Source organism: Cydia strobilella, chromosome 25 (assembly GCF_947568885.1).
Source record: "Cydia strobilella chromosome 25, ilCydStro3.1, whole genome shotgun sequence".
In the NCBI taxonomy this organism is placed as follows: Eukaryota; Metazoa; Arthropoda; class Insecta; order Lepidoptera; family Tortricidae; genus Cydia; species Cydia strobilella.
Genome location: NC_086065.1, coordinates 5,817,729 through 5,840,322, shown reverse-complemented (window position 1 = coordinate 5,840,322; position 22,594 = coordinate 5,817,729). Strand labels below are relative to the sequence as shown.

General features: G+C 37.6%; 3 protein-coding genes across 3 annotated transcripts; 1 reads left to right on the top strand and 2 right to left on the bottom strand.

Moving 5' to 3' along the window:
* Positions 1-328: 328 nt before the first annotated feature.
* LOC134752874 (probable chitinase 10) lies at positions 329-20,806 on the bottom strand. The gene is made up of 6 exons (XM_063688644.1): positions 20,723-20,806; positions 12,736-12,839; positions 8,549-8,662; positions 7,191-7,326; positions 2,650-2,761; positions 329-2,287 (listed from the first exon to the last, which is right to left on the bottom strand). The coding sequence occupies exons 1-6, from the start codon at positions 20,727-20,729 to the stop codon at positions 2,116-2,118; spliced, it is 645 nt and encodes a 214-aa protein (XP_063544714.1). The 5' UTR covers positions 20,730-20,806; the 3' UTR covers positions 329-2,115.
* Positions 9,494-12,374, bottom strand: LOC134752955 (transcription factor Adf-1-like). The gene is made up of 2 exons (XM_063688735.1): positions 12,177-12,374; positions 9,494-10,732 (listed from the first exon to the last, which is right to left on the bottom strand). Exons 1-2 carry the CDS (start codon positions 12,325-12,327, stop codon positions 10,047-10,049), a joined length of 837 nt encoding a protein of 278 aa, XP_063544805.1. The 5' UTR covers positions 12,328-12,374; the 3' UTR covers positions 9,494-10,046.
* LOC134752842 (DNA repair protein Rad60) lies at positions 17,206-19,322 on the top strand. Its single transcript, XM_063688603.1, has 2 exons — positions 17,206-18,514; positions 19,225-19,322. Exons 1-2 carry the CDS (start codon positions 17,362-17,364, stop codon positions 19,290-19,292), a joined length of 1,221 nt encoding a protein of 406 aa, XP_063544673.1. The 5' UTR covers positions 17,206-17,361; the 3' UTR covers positions 19,293-19,322.
* Positions 20,807-22,594: the final 1,788 nt, after the last annotated feature.

Sequence of the window (22,594 nt, the reverse complement as noted above, 5' to 3'; positions counted from 1 at the left end):
TCACTTTGCTACCTGGAATCGTATATTGAGGTTAGAAGACCAATATATATCTAAGCTGCAAATAGATTAGTATTATCACTTATCGCCGTGGATAAGACATAATATTTGATTGTGACATGAGATTATGAAGGGACGTATTAGTTGTGTTTGTGTTTGATACCTGTAACTGTAATGCCTGGTTTTACATGCGTGGCAAGCCTCGACAAGCCTCAGGGACGCAGTTATGTGTTAGAGGGAGCAAGCGATATTGCTCTCATTCCACCGCATAGCTGCGTCCCCTAAGGCTTGTCGAGGCTTACCTACGCATGTAAACCAGGCATTACAGGTATCAAACAAACACAAGAAATACGTCCCATCATAATCTCATGTCACAATAAAATATGTCTTAGCAAATGTACACTTAACTTCCTCGAGTTACGACAGTCGGTGGCACCTCGAGTCGAATGATGGTCCCAAGGAGACTATATAAACGAGCCAAATCTCTATGTATGAAAAGTGTCCATCAAAAAACAGTAATTAGGCGGCGCCACCATACACCGAAATACTACCAAAAGCAACCTACGTAATTTGGTCGGGTTACTTTTTGCCTCATATGGTTCATGTTATACTCATGTCCCAGAGCTTAACTAGCGCCACCGGAGAGATTATAGGAACTATTATTTAAAGCAGAAAGCGGTCACTTTTGCAACAATTCTGCCATAAGAGATTGGCATCCTTTCTATACCATCCATAGATGGTCCCTTTATTATATGACAGTTCCTTAAAATCTCTTGGTTGGGCTTGATTTAAAAACAATTGAAGAATATAATAAATGAATTTAATGAAGTGTAATGTTACAAATTATGACATGCAACCTTAGTTTAATAATTCCTGACTAGTCGCACTAGTTAGTATAGATATTGTGTACATCATCACAGGCCTTTGCGTCCATTGCAAACGATTTATACATTGTTGTTTAGGCAACGGGTTTGGTGACTGTGGAGGCCGATGCGTGAGCGCAAAGATAGATGTGAGCGGAACGACCTCCCACATTTTTGGCAGAGAAAGCTCATGCCACCCGAGGTTCCAGTCCCGGTTTGCTTTCTGCGACACCTTCTGCTATCTAACGCATTAAACCAGGCTTGGTCGCATAGCCTACTCCCCTCCACAACACGCTTGCGCCATCCGTCACGGTCCTCAGCTAAGGTTTCTCAGGCATGGTGGTCGATTACCATGTGTGATGAATAAAGTATAAACTATTATCTATCTATCTATGTTTTGACTGTATTTTCATAACATAACTTACATGTCTCTTTTTTAATAAATTATTGTGCTTAACTTCCAGAAAATGTCTGTCTATAAAAATGAACTATCATAAGGACTAACTGTCGACGCGAGAAGGTATAATTTGTAGCTTTAGAGAGACCCCACTCTAGCGTCTCCCGAGCGTTAGCATCTAGTCAACTCTATATAATAGCTGCCGCTCGACGCAACGTTGGTGCAACTGCTGAGCGACATTACTTTGTACTGACTTAAGTCTGTATCATTAGGTAGGTTTTTTTTTTAAATGGCATCGGGCTCCTGGCGCATTCAGCCAAGGTAGTTATTTAAAAGAATGTAAACAAACCACAATTAGGTATTTTATTGGGCAAGAAAACTCTTCAGATCAATTAATTTAACTCGATGTGCCAAATGCCAAAACTTACAGAATTTTTACTGCGATATATTACTTTCTCAACATAACAACGAAGCTGCTATAATCGGGCTATTTTGTTAATAAGAATAAATCGAAATGACTTGATCAATCTATAGTAATTTAGTATTGTAATATTTGCTATTACTTCGCCCTAGTAAAGAACCTAAAACGAGATCGAATATCTATTCTATCTCATTTGAGGGTACATTACACGATTAAATGAAATAGGTTAAAGCCAGAACGATGAAGGAACAGATCCGGGCAGTTTTCTATTTTGGTTGGTTAACTGATAAATGTTTCAAGTACCCGAAAAGCTAAAAACACATTGTTTACATTTATTTAACTACCTAAAGATACAGACGACGCCGACGTTCAAAAGACGCCAGTGTGGGGTGGCCTTTATAAAATAAAGCTGGTCTTCGAACTTCACAGAAATAAAATTACTTGTACTCAATAAATTCTCCGCCCAGCTCGTTATGCTGGCTGTCGACGCACTTGCTGTTGGCCTCGAAGTCGCACTGCTGCGTGCGTTCGTTGAAGAACAGGCCGTCAGAGCAGAACGCGGCTTGAGGTACGCCGTTGGAGCAGCTCCAGTAACGCTGGCAGTCACCTCTAAAAACACCAAGTTGCTTTTACTATGTGGCGTATAAACTAGTTAGGCCCCATTCGCACGAGAGCTTTTTCAACGCGCGTTAAAAAGCGCTTGAATCTGCGGGCAGACGCTAAATTCGATTTAAAGACCAAAACCTAAAATTGAAAATCCAACAACGCTTGATAAAAAGCGCTACCGCCATCGTGTGAATAAATGCACACGTTTTCATTTGTGTCATTCAAACGCTTTTTTAACGCGCGTTGAAAAAGCTCTCGTGCGAATGTCCCAGCGCTGGTTTTCAATTAATCCCGAATTACAGAATAATAATAAAAATAAATAATAAATAGAATAATAAAATAAAAACAATAAGTTTCTTCCTAACCTGTACGGCAGCCGCTTGGCAGCAGACGCCGGACTCTCGCAGTCCAAGATGGTGCGGAAGTTTTGTGCATCCACTGGTTTCACGACAGCACTGCTCAGCAGGTCCAAGACACCTGGAAATGGGTATCACAGATTTAGCGAACTGGCTCTGATAACACCTTTACGCTATCCAGCAGGCACGCAGGCAGGGTGTTCATCCTCACACCTTATAACATCAATGATGGTCACGCACTGTGCGGTTTAAAAAGAATTTGTACAACTTTTACTGTGCAATAAAGAAAAAAAAATACAATTTCCTCCCGCGGAGGCTACTGCTATGAAATGAGCTCTCTGCCGTTTACTAGAGACTAGTGTGTTGTTTTCTTCAAAACTTTTTGGCAAAAATTTAATTTTTTGTACAAGTTATTATCGCTGACTTAGTTTGCGTTGTTTTATCACCGAGTTCCCATTGCCGCCTCCTGTCTCCATCATCAAATCAGCTCTATATCAACATAATATTGCATTGTCATTAATTGCATTGTCATCCGATTTACATACGTAGGTATGCAAAATATCAGCTCAATCAGAAATCGGGAAGTGGGTCAAATTTAGCTTTCAATATTTGTCCCACACTAACTAACTGACACACCTACATACAGGATGTCCCAGAAGAACCACGTCACAGTGACACCGGAGGTAGGTCAACTGAGAGGAACCTCACCATTCAAAACTCTAACCAGCGTGTTTTTTTACGTGGAGTAATGCAGTTAGGCATTCCGCCCAGCCGAACATGACCCCAGTAAAAGTTGCATGGTTTTCGAGTTATCGATGCTGGTAGGTACTAAAAAAATTTGTTTCGGTTAAAAAAAAATACTCGAAAACCGTGCGTCTTTTACTGGGGTCATGTTAGGCTGGTTACGTTCCTCTTGAGTTGACCTACCTCCGGTGTCACTGTGACGTGGTACTTCTGAGACAACCTCACTACTACTACTACTACTACTAACACTACTAACAGCTACAGCTACTAAGCTTGTAAAAACGACTGTACAGTGGAGAGTGTATTGTTCGCTCTCCTTAGCCCACGAAATCTTCACTGGAATATAGACCGGCATATAATTTTTTTGGTTAGTTGGCTTCTCCACATTGACCTTAAGAGCCAACAGGAGTGGTCATTTCTCCATACAAACGTACTCGACTGTTTCCTCCGTGGTTTTTGAAGCTAGAGGAATGATTTTTTCAACACAGATTAATATTGTCAATATCTGTGTCGGTGTGTTTTGCTTTTTTTGATATTTTTGTTTTTTAAGGCGATAGAGCCCTTCAAACATGGCCAAAAATGGCCTCACTGACTATGCCGCAATGAGAGGCGTGGTATTCAAAACTGATATCAATTAGCCAAAAGATCAAAACAGTCCGACACAGACAATTTCATAATCATTTAGATTTCCAAATTTGGTTACGATTGGTTAAGTTTTGGAGGAGGAAACAGTCGAGTACAAAACCTCGATTTTTGAGATTTTTACGCAGGATTTTTCGCCTAAGCTGCAGTTGTCCTTATCGTACTAATTTTAGGGGCGGGGTCAAGTTTCTAAATACGTACACAGACAGAAAAGTGATGGGCAATTGTCGACATTGAATGTCGATAATCTAGTGATGTGATAAGATCGATAAACCATTACAAAGTCGCGATTTGCCTCTTAGTAGGCGAAGTAAGTAAAGTGAGTATGCACTTTGGCCTCAGGGGATATACTATTTATTATTCCTTGGTTCATACAAAGCTGAGCTGACGCACTAGCTACGAGATTAAGTCCTGGCTACCCCCCAAAAAGGAAGGGGAAAAGTCGGCTTCTGCGGTCCAGTTTGCCTCTATTTCTACCTATCTGTTGATCATGATCTATGAGATCAAATTTGGTATAAATTTTGTGTAAATTAGGGACGAATAATTTATTTTAGAAATAATAGTTTCACATTTTCATACACAAATCTGAATATATGAACGAAACATTAAAATAAAATAAATATTTAAATGTCGCTCCCAAACAACAAACGTGATTTTTTTGCCGTTTTTTGCGTAATGGTACGAAACCCTTCGTGCGCGAGTCCGACTCGCACTTGACCGTTTTTTGTTAATAGCTTTTGAACTTTTTTTATGTGGGAATAAATTAACGCTTCGAATACATTTTTCTAAACATCATTCCGAATCCAATGAGGTATCATACGTATTTTTAGGAATTAGTATCTCTATTAGTGGCAGCCGTACAAGCCCAATTTCAATGAAAAACCGCAAATCGATGTACAGGTTAGCCGTTTGGCACACGCATACTAAGAGGTCAAAACAAAATTTTTGACCCGCAGTTCCTAAAAAAAATCCCTTATTATGTAAATTAAAACAAAAAGAATTAAACAAGTTAAAGGGTTAAAGAGGTATTTCCCATTGGATATATGGATATTACGTATCATTGTATGATTAATATGTACCGTATCTGCAGTACAGTTCCATAAGTCTCGTAAAATCGGTATTGAAGTAGATTGTGTCACTTTGTATTGAAAAAAAAAAAACTAAATAAAATTATTTTTAAAATTGCTTTTTTGGGGATCGATATGAGGATATCACGTATCATTTGTGGTATATTGTACCAAAAAAATCAGCCATATCGTAACTGGAGGAGCCCAAACTTGGTATGTTTTGAAAATTATTTTTGTTTCAATTTAAGAAAAACCGGCCAAGTGCGAGTCGGACTCGCGTTCCAAGGGTTTTCTGTACATTACAAAATTTAAACAATGTATTTTTTATATGAAACGTGAGTGAAATGTCTTTAAAAAACCCGTAGGGATCGGATCAAAAACTAAGTAATTAAGTCCGACTCACGCTTGACTGCAATTTCCAATAGGTTTTCCTGTAATCTTTTGGTAAAGATCTATTTTGCGTTTTTTTTTTAATTTTAGACCCAGTAGTTTCGGAGATAAAGGGGGGGAATGGTCATTTTTTGCCTATTTTCTTGAATTACTTCTAAATTGTTTATCCTAAATTATAAAAAAAATGTATTACAGATTCTCACAATGAGCTCTTTCATTTGATATATAACACGATATAGTTTGAAATACTTTATTTTTAATTTTCTCATTTACCCCCCAAAAGTGGCCTCCATGTTTAAAATTCATTTGTTTACGTTACATGTCCGTCTTTGGGTCATAAACTTACATATGTATACCAAATTTCAACTTAATTGGTCCAGTAGTTTCGGAGAAAATAGGCTGTGACAGACGGACACACAGACAGACAGACGCACGATCCTATAAGGGTTCCGTTTTTCCTTTTGAGGTACTTCGAAAAGCCCTTTCGTATGATAGATAAGAGAAGAATACGATAGGTTTGAAAAAAAAAATTATATAAAAAAAAGGTTTCAGCACTCCCTCCTAAGGGAATTACCTTACCTCTAGTATACGTGTACCAAACGGGTAACCTGTACATCGATTTGCGGTTTTTTTATGCGAACAGCTTACACTATATTTTTCACCCCCTTGAACGTTTTGTAGACTAGACTATTGTCCCAAATTGGGGTTTCATATTTATTCCGACCAGAATTAGCTCTTCAAACATTTTTATCAAAATCTGACTCATAAATAAAAAACGGACAATTAATAAAACTGTATAATTACATCAAAGTAAGAAATATCACATGTCACATGTTTCTTTGTTATGATATTTTATCTAACCTGAGGCTATTTTTGTCTATTCCACGTAGCCGGAGAGCGGCAAATTTGTTTTTAATCACACTTGTCCGAAAAGATCTTATTCTATGCAGGTGCACTGAAGGGAAAAGGCCTTATTGTTCCCGCGGGAGTTATAGCTTTCTTTTTTAAATAGGTATGTCACTAATTCATACGAACCAAGTAAGTTATAAGTAAAATACTTTGTTGAAAGTCAAGGTATAGGGGAGTTTTACTTTTAAAATACTCACGACTATAATTTAATATTATTGTTTATATTTAAAAATATTTAATTGGATTAATTTAACAGCCGTTATCTTGTATGTTTTTATACAACAATGTTTTCTTGTACTTATGTCCATGTTATGTTATGTTTTTTTACTCTTCTGTACCTCGAAATGTTAATTAGATTGCAGGTTGCAGAAGGATATTGAATTCAGTTACTTAAAATCAAGGAGTTAACCACAATAACAGGGAATAAGCAAACGCTTAGTGGTGGTAGCGAGCGAACGAGTTATAATCGAAGAATAAAGTAAGAAAAGAACTGGGTGGTGTGTGGCGTGGTATGTGGTATGCATAGCTATAGCGTAGCGGGCCGGACAGCAGAGGCCGGCGAGGAGCGCAAAATGCGTGCGCGTCTGTGTGCGTGCACCACACACACTGGGATAGTCCCATTAGTCCCTCGCTACGCGGTACCGCCCCCGTCAGAGCGACGGCGATATTCAACTTGAAATCTCAAAATTGAACCCGGGCTCACCTCCTGTTGGCTCTTAAGCCGCTCCAGACTACGCGGCTTCACGCCGCAATTCGCGCACGAGTGTGGAGGGCCCTTTACGTTTTATTTTTCCTTACCGATCTGAGCGTTGTCCTTCGGAGACCAATGTTCTTCGCTGCTGTCTCCGGAGCCCTCGAAAGATTCCTCACTGGAAGAATCTTCCTTAATCGGCGGGCGAAGCTCGCAAGTGGTCGCCCAGGACCACTCGCAACCCTGCGGGTCATTCAAAATTATTTACATTACATATTATCCCAGGTAGCAAAATGACGTAAAATGACGTCAGCGACGTCATAATTACGTCATTACGACGTCGCTGACGTTATTTTGCTACCTGGGATTAAGAGCCCATCAACGTGCTCATTAGTCACTAGCGCCACTGCTAAATAATTGTGATTATTTAAATTTAACGATAGATGTTTAAAAAATGTATAATCTTAGTTTTAGTTTGTAATTGCCTTGTTAATTTACGAATGTGCATGTACTGCATGTTGTTTCTCTCAGAGCAATAATTGTGTTACCATTAAGTGGAAACTGTTCTGGCTGTTGTGTCAACTCAATTTGTTAAACTATATGTGTGATTATATGTTGTTTGTTTCCCTTTGCAATAAATAAATATATAAAAAAGGGGGCGTACGTAGCGTACGTGTATTTTGTATTTAAGTACCTTTTGAATTGGGTACCTATTCTTGTTTAATCGTACGTTCATATAAAACAGGGGTCGGCAACCTTTTAGCACCCAAGGGCCACATAGTAGTTAACGAAATTGACGCAGGCCGCACTTTGTTAATATTTATGACTATCAGGTATTGTCGTTTGTCAAAATTATATACAAAATAGCCAAGGAGGCTCGCGGGCCGCCTGTTGCCGACCCCTGATATAAAACATTGAAGGGTGTAGACTGTAGGTACAACCTAAAACTAAGACGAAAATATGAGACAATGATGATAACAATGATAACATTGTAAATGTTGGTAACTATAGACCTAAAATAGTGCGTCCCTGAGGGACAGAACATACGCAATGCGATAAAATTAAAATCACGTTTTAACATTCCCGACAACATACCAACCTACGTAATTTGGTCGGGTTCATTTGTTACCCACTATAAAAACTGTGGGCAACAAAAAATTCTACGTCACTTAGGACTTTTTAGAAGTAGGCAGAAAGGAAAAGTGAGACTATGACAAGGACAAACAATAATAGCGCTTTCTCTGCTACTCCTACTGAAAGTTCCATAAGACTCATAAGAGCATCTCGTTCGGTCAAATGGGGGAGGGGGCATTTTCTCTCTATATTATTGTATCTCACCTAACAGCATTTATACGTCATTATGACGTCAGCGACGTCATTATGACGCCATAATTACGTCATTATGACGCCATAATTACGTCATTATGACGTCGCTGACGTCACTGCTAAATGGTTGGTATCTAACCTGTATTTCAAAATCAAAGATGGTGCCTTTGGGACATTGGAACTGAACCTCCTTTCCGTGAGTACACATGTAGAACTTATCGCACTCTTCGTGGTGAGGCAGCAGGAGGAAAATCTGAAACAATCATAGACATAGTATATACAAGTACATAGTTCTAGACGCGCCACCGAGCGACCGGGGGCACAGATTATATAATAGTTCTCCGGGGGTAAGAGAAAGAATATTCATATAAAATGTATACTACGCAATTTATCCAGTTTGCATGTCCAATGTCTTTTCTCTTTCACTTATAAATTTCGGTATTTCGCCATAGCCTCCTTGCTATGATGCCATAACATAACCCGACCATGAAAAAATGCCCGGTCGGTGATAAAGACAAAGCATGGAACTATTTTCTCTTTCCTCTTAGAGGAATCGCAATAAGACTATCTTTCTCTATCAAAGAGTGTCAGGCCCTTGGAAACAATAGTCACCATTTTAAGGTGCCGTAGGCAAGGAGCCGTGGCTCGTAGGTTTTTGAAAAATCCTACCGCTTTTTTAAATCACAATACGGTTTGCCTAAAATGTTATTAGCAATGTTGAAGATTACCTTTAGTGACTTAATCAATTCGAATTATGATTTTTAGGGTTCCGTACCCAAAGGGTAAAAACGGGACCCTATTACTAAGACTCCACTGTCCGTCTGTCTGTCACCAGGTTGTATCTCATGAACCGTGATAGCTAGAAAGTTCAAATTTTCACAGATGATGTATTTCTGTTGCCGCTAAACAACAAATACTAAAAAGTACGGAACCCACGGTGGGCGCGTCCGACTCGCACTTGGCCGGTTTTTTATTATTAAACTTTTAAACTGTTATAGCAATACATATATAGGATTTTTTAAACAAAGGAGAATAAAAACTTAAATAATAAATATTAAAACACTTTCGTCTCCATGTACATTTTATTTCTTAATTTGCCAACAGTCACAACTAACATTTATCTTAGCTCTCATAGAGTCCAGGTTTCGCTTCCATATGTTATAGTCCAGAAGCGTAGGGATGGGCGTATGGCCACGCGTTGTGTGGACAAAATAACGTCAGAGACAAGCCATATCACAGGCTAGCATACACGGGCCCCTAAGGGGTCGTCCAGAAATCATGTGATCATATTTGACCCCCCCTCCCCCTTGTTGATATTTGGTGATTTTAACTTTGTATTCTTGAAGTTAATGCGCAATCCTTCCTTTTCAGCCTCTTCTGCTAGATCTTCTGCCTTGTCTTGGAGTTGCTCACGCGTTGTTGCTATAAGGCAGAGGTCGTCTGCAAAGTCGATATCCTTGAGGTCTGCATACTGCATAGGTATTTAAATTATCTCCATATTAGTTAACCTCTTCATGTATGATACCAAAGTTTTAGTAATCTTTTTGCAATTTTTCGAGAGCAAATTTTCCCGCTCTACACATTACAATTGAGGTTTGAACCCGCGATTTTTGACCACGACACACAAACGTTACACATTAATCTGTTTGATCATTGTTTTGCATATCTGAATATGAGTTGTCTGCATTCTCTAAATCTGTTGAATAATTTAACACCGATGAATAACTTAGTCTTTCAAACTTTGTTGCCACCAAAATCTCATATTTTGACAGGATATTATTCATCTCCAGTTTTGCTTTCGCCTTCTCTATTGGAGGTAGATTCCGCAGCACTTCCTCAAGATGGCGACAAAACAAGTCTATGTCATCTCCCTTCTTTCTATTGTTCTTAAATAAGGTACTCGGTTCTTTGTCTCGTTCTTGCAAGGGGTCATCGCTATTTGTCAGTTTTGCTATTTTTTTCTTAGGCGATGCGTCTATACCATTACTTTCTGAAATACCGAACATTTGTACATCCGTTTCACTGTATTCTTCTTTTATAATTATATCTGGCATTAACATGTGTGCGTCTGAATCATTACTTAGTTCCGTAGAATTTTGTATTTCTCCCTCTTGCCAATGATTTTCTTCTTCCAATAATTCTTGGGTACCACCACAATAACCTCCTCCTGATCTTGGTTGGGGGGGAAAGCTGTCCAGAAATGATAATAAAATATGCCTCCGATCTTTCGTTTGTTTAGGAACAGCACCAGTAGCTCTTATTTTCTTTTTATATCTGTGATAGGTGTCTCTTATGCATTTCCATTTCTTTTTACAATCCCCACCTGTAAGCAAATAATAGGTATGTAGTAACACAAGTGTTCAGTTTTATGATAGCATACAGCTGCGTTCGTGGCCCACAAATGGTCTTGGAAGATCAGCCAGTGCTGACTTTTTGGTTAGCATCATGCTGAGGCGGGACCATTTCGTGGTAATTTTCGTATTTATTTTATATTTATCTTATGTCTTATTTATATATTTCGGGAATCTCAGAAACTGCTCTAACAATTTCGATGAAATTTGCTATATGGGGGTATTCGGGGGCGAAAAATCAATCTAGCTAGGTCTTATCTCGGGGAAAATGCGCATTTTTGAGTTTTTATATGTTTTCCGAGCAAAGCTCAGTCTCCCAGATATTACTTCTTTATACATGTATTGTGTATGTTATAGTTTATCATGAATAAATGTGATGATTTCTGATTTCTCTTGTTGTTGTAACACACTTTTTCTTGTACTTCTTCTTGTTTGCATGTCTATCAATTACTTATTGATACCTTTCTAATGAGGCTAAACTCGATGTGTTTGTGTTTTTCCATCAAGGAGTTCCATTTGCTACCTTCCAATTCCAACTGCATCATCAGACCAGTTAAATATTAACATTTGCACTATCATCGGAGTTAAGGGAGTAGTCCAAGTTTCAACTGAATCGGATACCAGGAAGTTGCTCAGAAAAGTTATAATTTTGAAGGGTATACTAATATATGCAGTGAAGCTAAGTAATAATGTACATTGTTTTCTACATAGTCTTGATGCGAAACTAAAGCCAAAAAACTAGATATATCCTATATTGCTATATACGAAGCTAAAGAAACACACAAAGGTAAACATAGTTGATTTCACTCGTTTTGATGCATTTGATAAGAGAAAAACTTTCATAAACTAAGCAAAATATAGATATTTTATATTTTACCCCAATTGAACAATCATGTTTCAATTTAAGGCCGTTCCATCGGTTTGCCACTGTCTTTGTCACATCTCGCAAGAAAGAACATACGCGCCAAGTGTCAATTTTGATCGAATTTTGTCGGTTTTTATTTATTTTAAAAACGTTACCTTACAATATCGAAATTCTAAAGCTATGAAATTACTATTTACGTTAAGATTGTTTTTTCTTCTTTTTTTGTTTATAGTATCACATAATGCACATGACATGTAATGTTGAATAAATATAAATATAAATATAATAAATAACCGAGTAAAGTAGGATTAAAAGTCCGAGTTAGAGGTTACTTTGGGAATTAATTGTATCGAGCGAAGTGTCATAATTCGTGTATCGGAAGCTATGTTGTTAAAGATAATATAGTCAAGAACTACATATATTTTTTTCACGTCTACGAATATCAACGCCTCTTAGAAAAACATGATCATATAATTGAGATTTTTCGCCTTCTGGCTCAGGGAACCGCCTTAACTTAAATTTTAGTTATTTCGATACAAAATGAAACTCACCGTTTCTGTTCAACTCCTTTCCAATCTGCTTCCACACATTGTCCTTAATTAAATTACTTTTATAATTTGCATGAGACGCATTATATAATATATCATGAGATATAACCATTTTAATTAATTTCTCTTCCTCGGCGTCTGTAAACGAACCCATTTTATCGGGAACGGGAAGCTACATTCGTCACTTATCAACAGAATGTGCAGGTGCAGCAACAGCAAATGCAATAGCAATACAACTAATTTCAAAACATGTTGTGAAATAGCCGAAAACATACCGTAAACAATGTACGCAATTTAGTCGGTTAGTAGTCATAACGCTTTGACAACCGTTTTGACAAATAAAAGTAGGGATGTCCGAAGACGACGCAATAAAGCGATCTATCGATTAATTTTTGAATCGAATGCACGCCCTCGACCTCTGAGGGACAAAAACGAAAATCGTAATTAATTATTTATCCGCCTCTCTATCGCTTAAATGGGCAAGAGCGATAGAGGCAGAAAACGAAATTTCGATTTTCGTTTTTCGCTGTCGGCCCTCAGTATGTTGTTATATGGTACATACCTGGCCCTCAGGGTCGCAGGAGAGGGTATTGGGGTTCACACCCTCGAAGGAGCGGTACGTCGCCATGGTGGCTCCCAGCGCCAATAAGAAAGTTAAACTTCTAGCTGCAATAAAAAACATATGGTTAAATAGGTTTCGGTCTATGCTAAAGACAAACAGTCGGACAGCATCCCAGCAGTAAAGTTAGAGTAATATTTAGTTACTTTGCGTGTTTTAAGTATTTTCTAATGACACGATTGTTTGCCTATAGGTAGGTATGTATTTTTTACATAAATATTTTATTTCGCCTTAAGTACTAAGAACTCTGTCAGAATTTACATATTAGGTACCTACACCTAATCCAAATCAAATATTTAGGGTTTAAACCAGATTATAGCACAAAAGATAAAAATTTATAGCACGGTGACGCATTTTTCCACGAATTGCAGCAATTAACTTCGTGATTTTTATAACGTCATTTGCGATATTTATAAAGGAGCAACACGAATATTCTGTATTATTTATCTGTAGATAATATTAAGGAATTAGAATATCACCCACCGTAAATACAATTGCGTCATAGATATGATTTATTTTATTTATTTCCTGTAGTGTAGTTATTCTAATAAGTACCTAATATAATACAATCTTCACATAATAAATTAGAGTATCATAACTGAGAGTGCCAAAAGGATGGAACATCATCATAATCAGCTTAGTCGTTTCATGTAACACCTCACAAGAGTATTCATTTTTGGTAATTTCTCATTCCAAATTATATTTAAAAATAAGTTGTAGGTATACATTTTGTTTCAAAAATCTCAATTTTGATAGGTACTAATTTCTGTGAGTTGGTTTCAGTTCTTTTTTTGCAAACATTTTTGCCTTTCGCACTTGCGTTAAGTCGAACTTAATCGATTCTGCGATATCGGTTTAGCCGTTTAGTAATGTAGTAGAATATCCAACACATCAACCTACGTTTTTAAATTCCCCCAAATGACGATAAAACCGTGTTGTACCACAATAAAGTATAACAAAGAAAAAAAAGCGCGGGAAACGTGAAACGTGGCGGTTGTGTTTTGGTTTCTCGTACATTTAATTAAATTTAAAATAAGCTTAAGATCAGTGAATTGGTAATTTGTATATATTTTAGATAGTATTACATGTAAATATTGTTGTTTCTTGTATATATTGTAACATTCATTCATATTAGGTAAGTCTTTTGTAATTCTTTACAATGGGGGAGGATGATCCTCCCGACCCTGGAGGGGAAAACCTCCAGGTGGCTATTAATGTTGAAATCGAATCCAGCATGGACACAGATAGTACAGATACATCTGTAAACAATAAAAACGATTTGAAAAGAAAAGTATATAAAAATAAGAGGTGTAAAGATTGTAACAAAAAGAGAAAGCGAAATGCTGGTGGAGAATATGTTTGTGAGTGTGAAATTGTACAAAAGACCCAAGCTCATTCTAATACAAATGCGGACACAAATAAAGTAGTTTCTGATAATCAAACAACAAAAGTAGGCAGAAATTTATTTTCAACATCTGATGTTGCACCGTTTACGGTGCACGTTCAATTAAAACATATTACAGATCCTAACTCGTCCCTGCACCCGGTGTCTTTTGGTAGGTTCTTAGTAAAAAACGCCTTCAAAAATATTTTAAAGGGGAGTGTGAAACGTATTGGCAGGACTAGAATTTCTATGGCTTTTGCAAATCATATCGATGCTAATTTGTTTGTGACCAATCCTCAACTTGACAAAGAAAATTTAACAGCGTACATACCATCATTTTCAGTTACGCGCATGGGCCTAGTCCGTGGTATTCCATCACAATGGTCGGAGGAGGAAATAGTGTCGAACATTTCCGTGCCCACTGGGTGTGGAAAAGTACTTAAAGTTAAGCGTTTGAACCATAGAGTTACAGTTAGTTAATGGTTCCGTTTCATGGCAACCCTCTGAAACAGTTGTCCTTACTTTTGATGGCCAAGTTTTACCAAAGCGGGTATTCTCTTGCTACAACTCACTGCCTGTTGAACTGTATATTTTTCCCACAATTCAGTGTTTCAACTGCACTAAATTTGGACATACAAAGACTAATTGTAGATCAAGACCCAAGTGCTTTAAGTGTGGTCAATTACATGCCGGTCATACCTGTTCTGTGGAGGACGAAGATGCCATTTGCTGCTTATGCAATGGTTTTCATTTCGCCACAAATAGGGCTTGCCCAGAGCACAAGAGACAGAAGGATATTAAAATAACTATGGCTAATAATTGTATTTCGTATGGTGAAGCTGTTAAATTACATCCAGCTGTTTCAAAATCATTTGCCGATGTCCTTCTGACACAATCACCGCCACAGTCACAGTTTCAGCCAAATTTACACCGTAGGGTCCATAATCCAGCCCCGGGTACAACCACGCAGTCGCATAGTTATAAAAAGACAGTTTTTTTGAAACCACGTACAGTTAGAAAACACACAACAGGGTACGATGTAGCTGCTCACAATGCTTTAATTAAAGATTATATCATTCCATCTCCTCAAAACGGCTGTGCACTACAGCAAGAGTCTCTTAAAGATAATGTATCAGTAGCTGAGGAAATACAAGCATTAATTAATCATTTATCTCAGTCTAATGTAAGTATACCGTCCTACGTTGCCCCCATGCTTGAAGAACTTGTTTCAACTATTAAAAATAATGGCCAAAATTGTGCAGTGGAACTGCAGAAGTATAATTAATAAAAAACAAGATCTAATTCATTTATTAAACAAATTTCAACCCTTTGTTTTTACCCTCTCTGAGACATGGCTCAAGCCTGGAGCTCTTCTTAGAGTTACGGGATATTCATGTCTCAGAGAGGACCGTCCTGGCGGATGGGGCGGAGTAGCTCTACTCGTCAGGAATTCCATATCATTTTCACCTTTTCATCTTTCATCCCATAGCGATGATTTTTCAATTGTTGCTGCTATTGTAAATAACATCTGTATCATTTCTGTATATATTCCTCATCCATCGTCATCCATTTTTGTTGAGCTTGAACAAATAATTTCTTCTCTTCCTAGGCCCGTTTTAATTTTAGGAGATTTTAATTCACATCACCAGGTTTGGGGTAGTTCATCGTCTAATTATAATGGAGATCGCCTCATACATATCTTAGATGAACACAATCTTTGTATTTTAAACAATGGCTCTCCAACTCGCCGAACAGCTCCAACAGAGTCAATTAGCGCTATTGATTTATCAATTTCGTCAGTCGATCTTGCGTCATCTCTCACTTGGCATACTCTGGAGTCAACATATGGGAGTGATCACTACCCTATCATTATTACATTTCCATCTTCTATTCCGCCATCTCCAAAACCTAGCCCTAGGCTTAAGTATAATTTAAGTAATGTTGATTGGAAACTTTTCAAAGCCCGTGTAGAGGAGAGATTGTTATGTTTACCAGCCATAGATGATAGTAATGTAGTTACTTGCTTTTTTTTCTTTAGCCGAGACAATGACTGAAGCAGCTGATGAAATTTTCCCGATAAAAAACAGTGCATCGGGTAAAATACCTTCTCCGCCTTGGTGGGATGATGATTGCTCTCAAGCAATCAGAAACCGCAAGGAGGCTGCTGTTTGCTAAAATCTCTTTGCCAAAACCTGCAACTAGTATGTTAATTCGAATGAGATTGGGTCACGTTTGTACACCGGAACACCTGAAACGACTAAATCGCGTGGCCAGTTCTGCATGTACATGTGGAGCTGATCCCGCTGATCTTAATCATATATTCTTTGCATGTAACCTATATGACCGTTCTATATTATTAAGACAGCTTTCAGATTTGAAAGTTCCGTTTCCCACATATATTACAACACTCCTGTATATTAATGATTCTTCTCCATATATATTTAAATCATTATATTTATTTATCTCACGTCATAACATTAAACTTTAACTTACTATAATTTACCTTTTCCTGATCCTTTTCCAAAATTCCGAATTACCCGTTATCCCTTATTGTATGTAATCCTTTAATTCCGTTTCCCCGTTTTACTCGTTTGGCTGAATGCGCCAGGAGCGCGATGCCATAAAAAAAAAAGTATAACAAATATAAAAACGCCCAATAGGTACAAATAAAATAATTTGGAGAAGGAACGAAACGCAGCAAAATTATATCGAGTAGACGCGATCGATATCTTATCTAATCGTCTTTTAACTTCAATAATCGATTGTTATGGCGTTTTGTTATTGCTTGTTCAAATTAGGTACCATGTATCTTTCAGAAATAAACTTTTATTATATATTAATAGTATCCTTATAGTATCATATTATATTATTCATTTGACATTAATGTCTGTCTGACTACCACCTTACTGATTATTGTAGCATTGTAAAAAGTGAAAAATAATCCATTTAAATTACTTTCTTATCACCTCATCAATTTGATACGTGCGCTCCCAAAACGTATTTACTCACTGAACATCATTTGACGGCGCTGGCAACTGGCAACTGACATTTTAAACCATAAAAATCATAAAATAACTAAACTAAATAACGCTTGTCTAGTTGACGTAGTACGTCTTTGTGATAAATTGATAAACTTGCAATTTGTGTTTTATACAATTGTATTATTTAAATAATTCTCAATAAAAATGTCTTCATCGGATTCTGAAGATGATAGCTTTTTGAATCCTACTCAACAACTTAAGTCCATGATGAACAACTTTAAAGCGGACACGGACTGTAACTTCAACGATTCCATACCACTCGACACTCCAACAACATCACCGTCAAAACGAAAAAAGGTAATGAACACATCTCCATCAAAGAAAAGAAAGAAATCTACAGATTCGTGCAGTAGTGATTCCATAACTATAGAAGATTTCCGTGCTTTATATCCGCCTATAACCGACACAAGACCCAAACGAAAAACAAGAAATTCAGCAAAGACTGCTAGTGCGCAAAATTCACCAAACTTGGCTGATACTCAAAAGTCATTGCCCAAACGTAAAAGTAGAAAAAGTAACGCCAACTCTACTACCACTACTACCACTATGGATACTGAAATGGCGGGAAATTCGAGTAGAACTGTTGAAAGTGTTGAAATCGAACCACCGAAGCAGCTGGCCCGCGGGCGTGGCAGGGGACGCGCCCGAAGACGCGGCAGAGGCAGAAATAACTCAAATACGTGGAGTTCTAGAAATAATTCAGGAAATCACAGTATTTTAAATATGCTACAAGCCATGATACCTATATACAGCGTTGGAAACACGGATGAATACCCCGACCAGTGTGATAATCAACAGTTATTCAGCAACCAAAAAACCAGTGATGTTGTAGAGATAGAAGATTTAAACGAAACTCTAGAGGAAAACGAATTGATGTCCGTAAAAGTTGAATGGAGAAGCAAAACAATTTTAAAGTTTGAGCTACGGAAATTTCAAAAATTAACACCAATATTTGAGCATTTTAGTAAAGCAGAAAATGTGAGTTACAATAAACTATATTTTTCATATAATGGTAAGATAATAAAGCCAGAAGATACCCCAGACTCAATAGAATACAGTATTGCAAAATTTATAGACGGTGGCATAGTCAGTCAAAGTGTGGTTTCCTCGTCAAGTAATGAAAATGAAATCAGAGATGGAATAAAGCTGAAGTTCCAGTGTCAGAATGTAAAGAAGCCGTTTGAGATTATTGTGGGGCCGGATGATAAAATGGCCACGGCCATGTTGCGGTGTGCTGAGCACTTTGAGAAACCTTTTGATAAGCTTAAATTTGAATTTGATGGTGATATAATTTCAGGTGAGTTTTTTAAATTATTTTGCTTAATTTATTTTATTTTACTAAGTAATGAGAGTAGTGAGCTTTCCTACTGCTGCGTGTAAAAAAAGTGCAGAGATAACTGTGATGTACAGAGCTTACATCTAATAAGAATGTAAATACAGTCAACTGCAGATTGCAGAAAGTTTTGACATATTTTTGTATTGCATAATGTTACTTGGCAGAAATGTCATTTGGCAGAATTACCTTTCGCATACTGCTTTTCGCATAATATTACTTTGCAGAATTTCTTTTTGCATAATATTATTTGGCAGAAAACCCTAACCTAACTAACCCTAATAAATACTAATTTATGAACATGTGTTCAATTATGGATTTCCAGAAAGACTATCTATTATTTTTCCAATATAAACAAAAAAGCACGTTCTTTTAATGTTTTAATAATTGATGGATTAAATTAGAATTTCAATTTGCTGTAAAAAAAAACTTTTTTAAGATGCCAGCTATTACAAAAGTCTAGTAATAGTCTGCACCTGCAGTAATTTTAGATTTCCCACCGAACGGGCGGAGTCGGCGCGCATTTCACATTTGTACGGACGCGGACGCGGACGGCTCTGGTCGGACTCCATCGCTTCTGCCATACATAATTTGTATAGGCACATGAAAAATGCTCTCCGACGCGTACATTAGTATATATTTCTTTTTGCTTTAATCATATTTTTTTGTTTTAGGTAAAAGCACGCCACGAGAGTTAGACCTTGAGGGCGGTGGATGCATTGATGTAAAAATACTGAATTGAATGAAGTTACAATATATTTTATTTAATATTTTATTTATGTGTGTTGTCATTCATTTTATTGTTGTTTCTACTGACTGAACGGGAACAACCTCGTTTAAAAAGAAATTTTACCGTCCTATATATAAGGTTCAAAATGTAACAGCTCATTCTGAGGCCACACACAAGTCAACCGATCGTCCTTCATTACCCAAACTCGTTACCTCAGAATGAGCTGTTACATAAATTTGAACCTTAATAATATTATCTACATGGGTTGCTTTGGCACGCGACTAAAGCGCCTCTCCATAAAAGAAACAAAGCCTTTTGTTTAACGGATTAGGGTCTGAGGCATAAAAATCATTTGAGAAAATTCATACTATAACTGCATGGCTTTCAATGACAAAGTGTGGTCATGTCATTATTAATGTCAAAATTCTATGAAAATATTACGTTAACAATGCCACTCCCTCACTTTGTTGTGTTCTAGTCGGTGCAAAGTACTGCAAAGTTAGCTAAGACGGGCTCTGAGTACATTGCGACATTTGATCGATTAACTAAATTAATATTCATTGAACCTGTAGTATGAATTATCTCAGATGACTTTTACTTATCATCCTAATCCGTTAAACAAAAGCCTTTGTTTTATTTAAGAGCGGTCTTCAGCACGTGTCAAAGCAACCATGTTGTTTAAAAAGCAACTATCGTGATATTAAGGTTCAAACTTATGTGACAGCTCATTCAGAGAACAATCAATATTTTCTTCGGAGGTATCGGAACAGCTGGTTTGGTGTTTCATGAATTTGAACCATATAAATAGAATGGTAAAAAGCGCTGGTGGTCTAGCGGTAAGAGCGTGCGACTTTCAATCCGGAGGTCGCGGGTTCAAACCCCGGCTCGTACCAATGAGTTTTTCGGAACTTATGTACGAAATATCATTTGATATTTACCAGTCGCTTTTCGGTGAAGGAAAACATCGTGAGGAAACCGGACTAATCCTAACAAGGCCTAGTTCCCCCTCTGGGTTGAAAGGTCAGATGGCAGTCGCTTTCGTAAAAACTAGTGCCTACGTCGATTCTTAGGATTAGTTGTCAAGCGGACCCCAGGCTCCCAGGAGCCGTGGTAAAATGCCGGGATAACGCGAGGAAGAAGAAGAAGATAAATAGAATGGTAATGTTCCCATTACTTATGTCTAGGATATTAGCAGTAAGCAGTGTAACCACTGCATAAAGGAAACAATACCTTTTGTTTAACAGATTAGGGCCCAAGCCCGAAAAAATCACCTGGGATAATTCATACTATACTTGATCGGCAATTGAAGGGTATCTTTTCAATTGACTTATTTCTCTATAAAAAAAAACATACAAAAATAAGCCCTTTTGAAAAGACACTCGTATATCGTATAGGATTTGATGCAAACGATTTGAAACTTCTTAGAAATAAGTGGAACTTACCAATCATTACGTTAAATTATTTTTTATACTGGTAACACTAAACACTTGTAGTACAACACAATGGACAGAAAAACAGCTCAACTGGTTTTCTACTGTCTGGCTCAAAACTCGTATGATTTCCTTATATAGACTTTTATTATTTTCTGACAATCTTATGGAAAAATATCAGACGAAAACAAGCAAATAAGAACCTTATTAATTTATGAATAAAGACACATTAAAAAAAGTAATATCTTCTAGGAACCGAGGATTATTTGATATGGATTGATAAAGAATTAATGAGATTAGTTCAATACCTTTTTTTGCATTGATTAAAGACTGTACACGATGAAACCCGGCCATGCATGATGTGGTAAATCTTTTAAATGAATGTACATTTTCAAGCAGCACTTTCCTTTAATAATTTGTGGTTATCAAACTACAACTACATAATAAAATTAGAAACATAATATAAGACTTCGCCTCCTTATGCGTGTTCTACCGCTTGTACAATTGGCTGTGCTCTGAAGAGTGAAGAACTGTTTGACATGATGCCAACGGCCGCTTTCTATCACCGCACCGCTCGCCATCGGCAGGGTGTTCATCCGTTCATCCTCACACCCTAGCACCTAAATGGTCGCGTACTGTGCGGTTTAAGAGGAATTTCCTCCCGCGTACGCTTCGGCTGTGGAATGAGCTCCCTGCCGAGGTTTTCCCGAGGGGCTACAGTATGGGGTTCTTCAAAAAAGGAGTGTACAGGTTTTTGAAGGGTCGGCAACGCGCGTGTAATATCTCCGGTGTTGCAGGCGTCCATAAGCTACGGTAACTGCTTACCATCAGGCGGGCCGTATGCTTGATTGCCACCGACGTGGTATAAAAAAAAGTTAGATTGTCTGTGACTTCAGCGTTATATATATAGTTGGTCAAACCAATCTGTCAGTCAGTAACAACCAGGAATATCATATTCATCCCTTTCTTTTGGGCGCTAGTAGTTTTTTTTTTTTTTTACCTTATTAGGCCAAGAAATAAGAAGGTATAGAGGGAAATGCTTGGAACACAATTTTTGACTCCGTAACTTTGTTTGGACTAGTTAGGAGGTGAACATATCATACAATTTATAAAGAATGATCCTATAATGACGACACAGATTATATAATACTATGACGATGACGTCAACTACTTATTAAAAATAATTCTAATTGAACATAACGCTAATCACTAGACTTATATTGACCGGGATATAGACCGTGATTACCTTTTGTATTATTTGTGAGCTCCCGATATTTCGACGCAGTTACATGCATCATGTTCACGGGTGACTGAAGATAGCGGGTGGGTGTCAAAGTTGTGTAGACAGCGCTCTGTCTACCCTCATTCTTGCGCGTCGGCTGCGTTCACTTTCAACGTTACCAACGGTCTCATTCACACTTGTTGGTCCGGTCGCGTTCACACTCGTTGGTCTGTCCAAACACACTACACTCACGGTGTCACTACGCGTGTTTGATGCATGATGCATGTAACTGCGTCGAAATATCGGGAGCTCACAAATAATACAAAAGGTAATCACGGTCTATATCCCGGTCAATATAAGTCTAGTGAAACTAACCGTGAATCATTCAAAACTCTAATTATAACGCTAATCATATGCAGTTTGAGCATTACACATATTTACGAATACGGTTCGAGTAAAGCATTTTATACGATTGCCAAGTCATTATACGTATTAAAAATTTGCGTTCGAAAAGGAAGGCGAGTGGTCGACAATAATCGCAATCGCATACGACAAATTTTCACAACTTTTTTCGCATTAACTTTACCACCGCCATGATCAACTTTATAACCATCCCATGGCCAATACCACAACCACCTCATGGCCAACCCCATGACCTCAGC

Excerpts from the sequence above, each read along its gene's own strand:
- LOC134752842 (XM_063688603.1), top strand. The coding sequence starts at position 17,362 with ATGTCTTCATCGGATTCTGAAGATGATAGCTTTTTGAATCCTACTCAA. Across the intron at positions 18,515-19,224 it reads TGATGGTGATATAATTTCAG|GTAAAAGCACGCCACGAGAG; the intron begins GTGAGTTTTTTA and ends TTTTTGTTTTAG.
- LOC134752955 (XM_063688735.1), bottom strand. The coding sequence starts at position 12,327 with ATGGGTTCGTTTACAGACGCCGAGGAAGAGAAATTAATTAAAATGGTT. Across the intron at positions 10,733-12,176 it reads AAAGGAGTTGAACAGAAACG|GTGGGGATTGTAAAAAGAAA; the intron begins GTGAGTTTCATT and ends ATTTGCTTACAG.
- LOC134752874 (XM_063688644.1), bottom strand. Across the intron at positions 8,663-12,735 it reads CCTGCGACCCTGAGGGCCAG|ATTTTCCTCCTGCTGCCTCA; the intron begins GTATGTACCATA and ends TGATTGTTTCAG. Across the intron at positions 2,288-2,649 it reads GCCAAGCGGCTGCCGTACAG|AGGTGACTGCCAGCGTTACT; the intron begins GTTAGGAAGAAA and ends TGGTGTTTTTAG.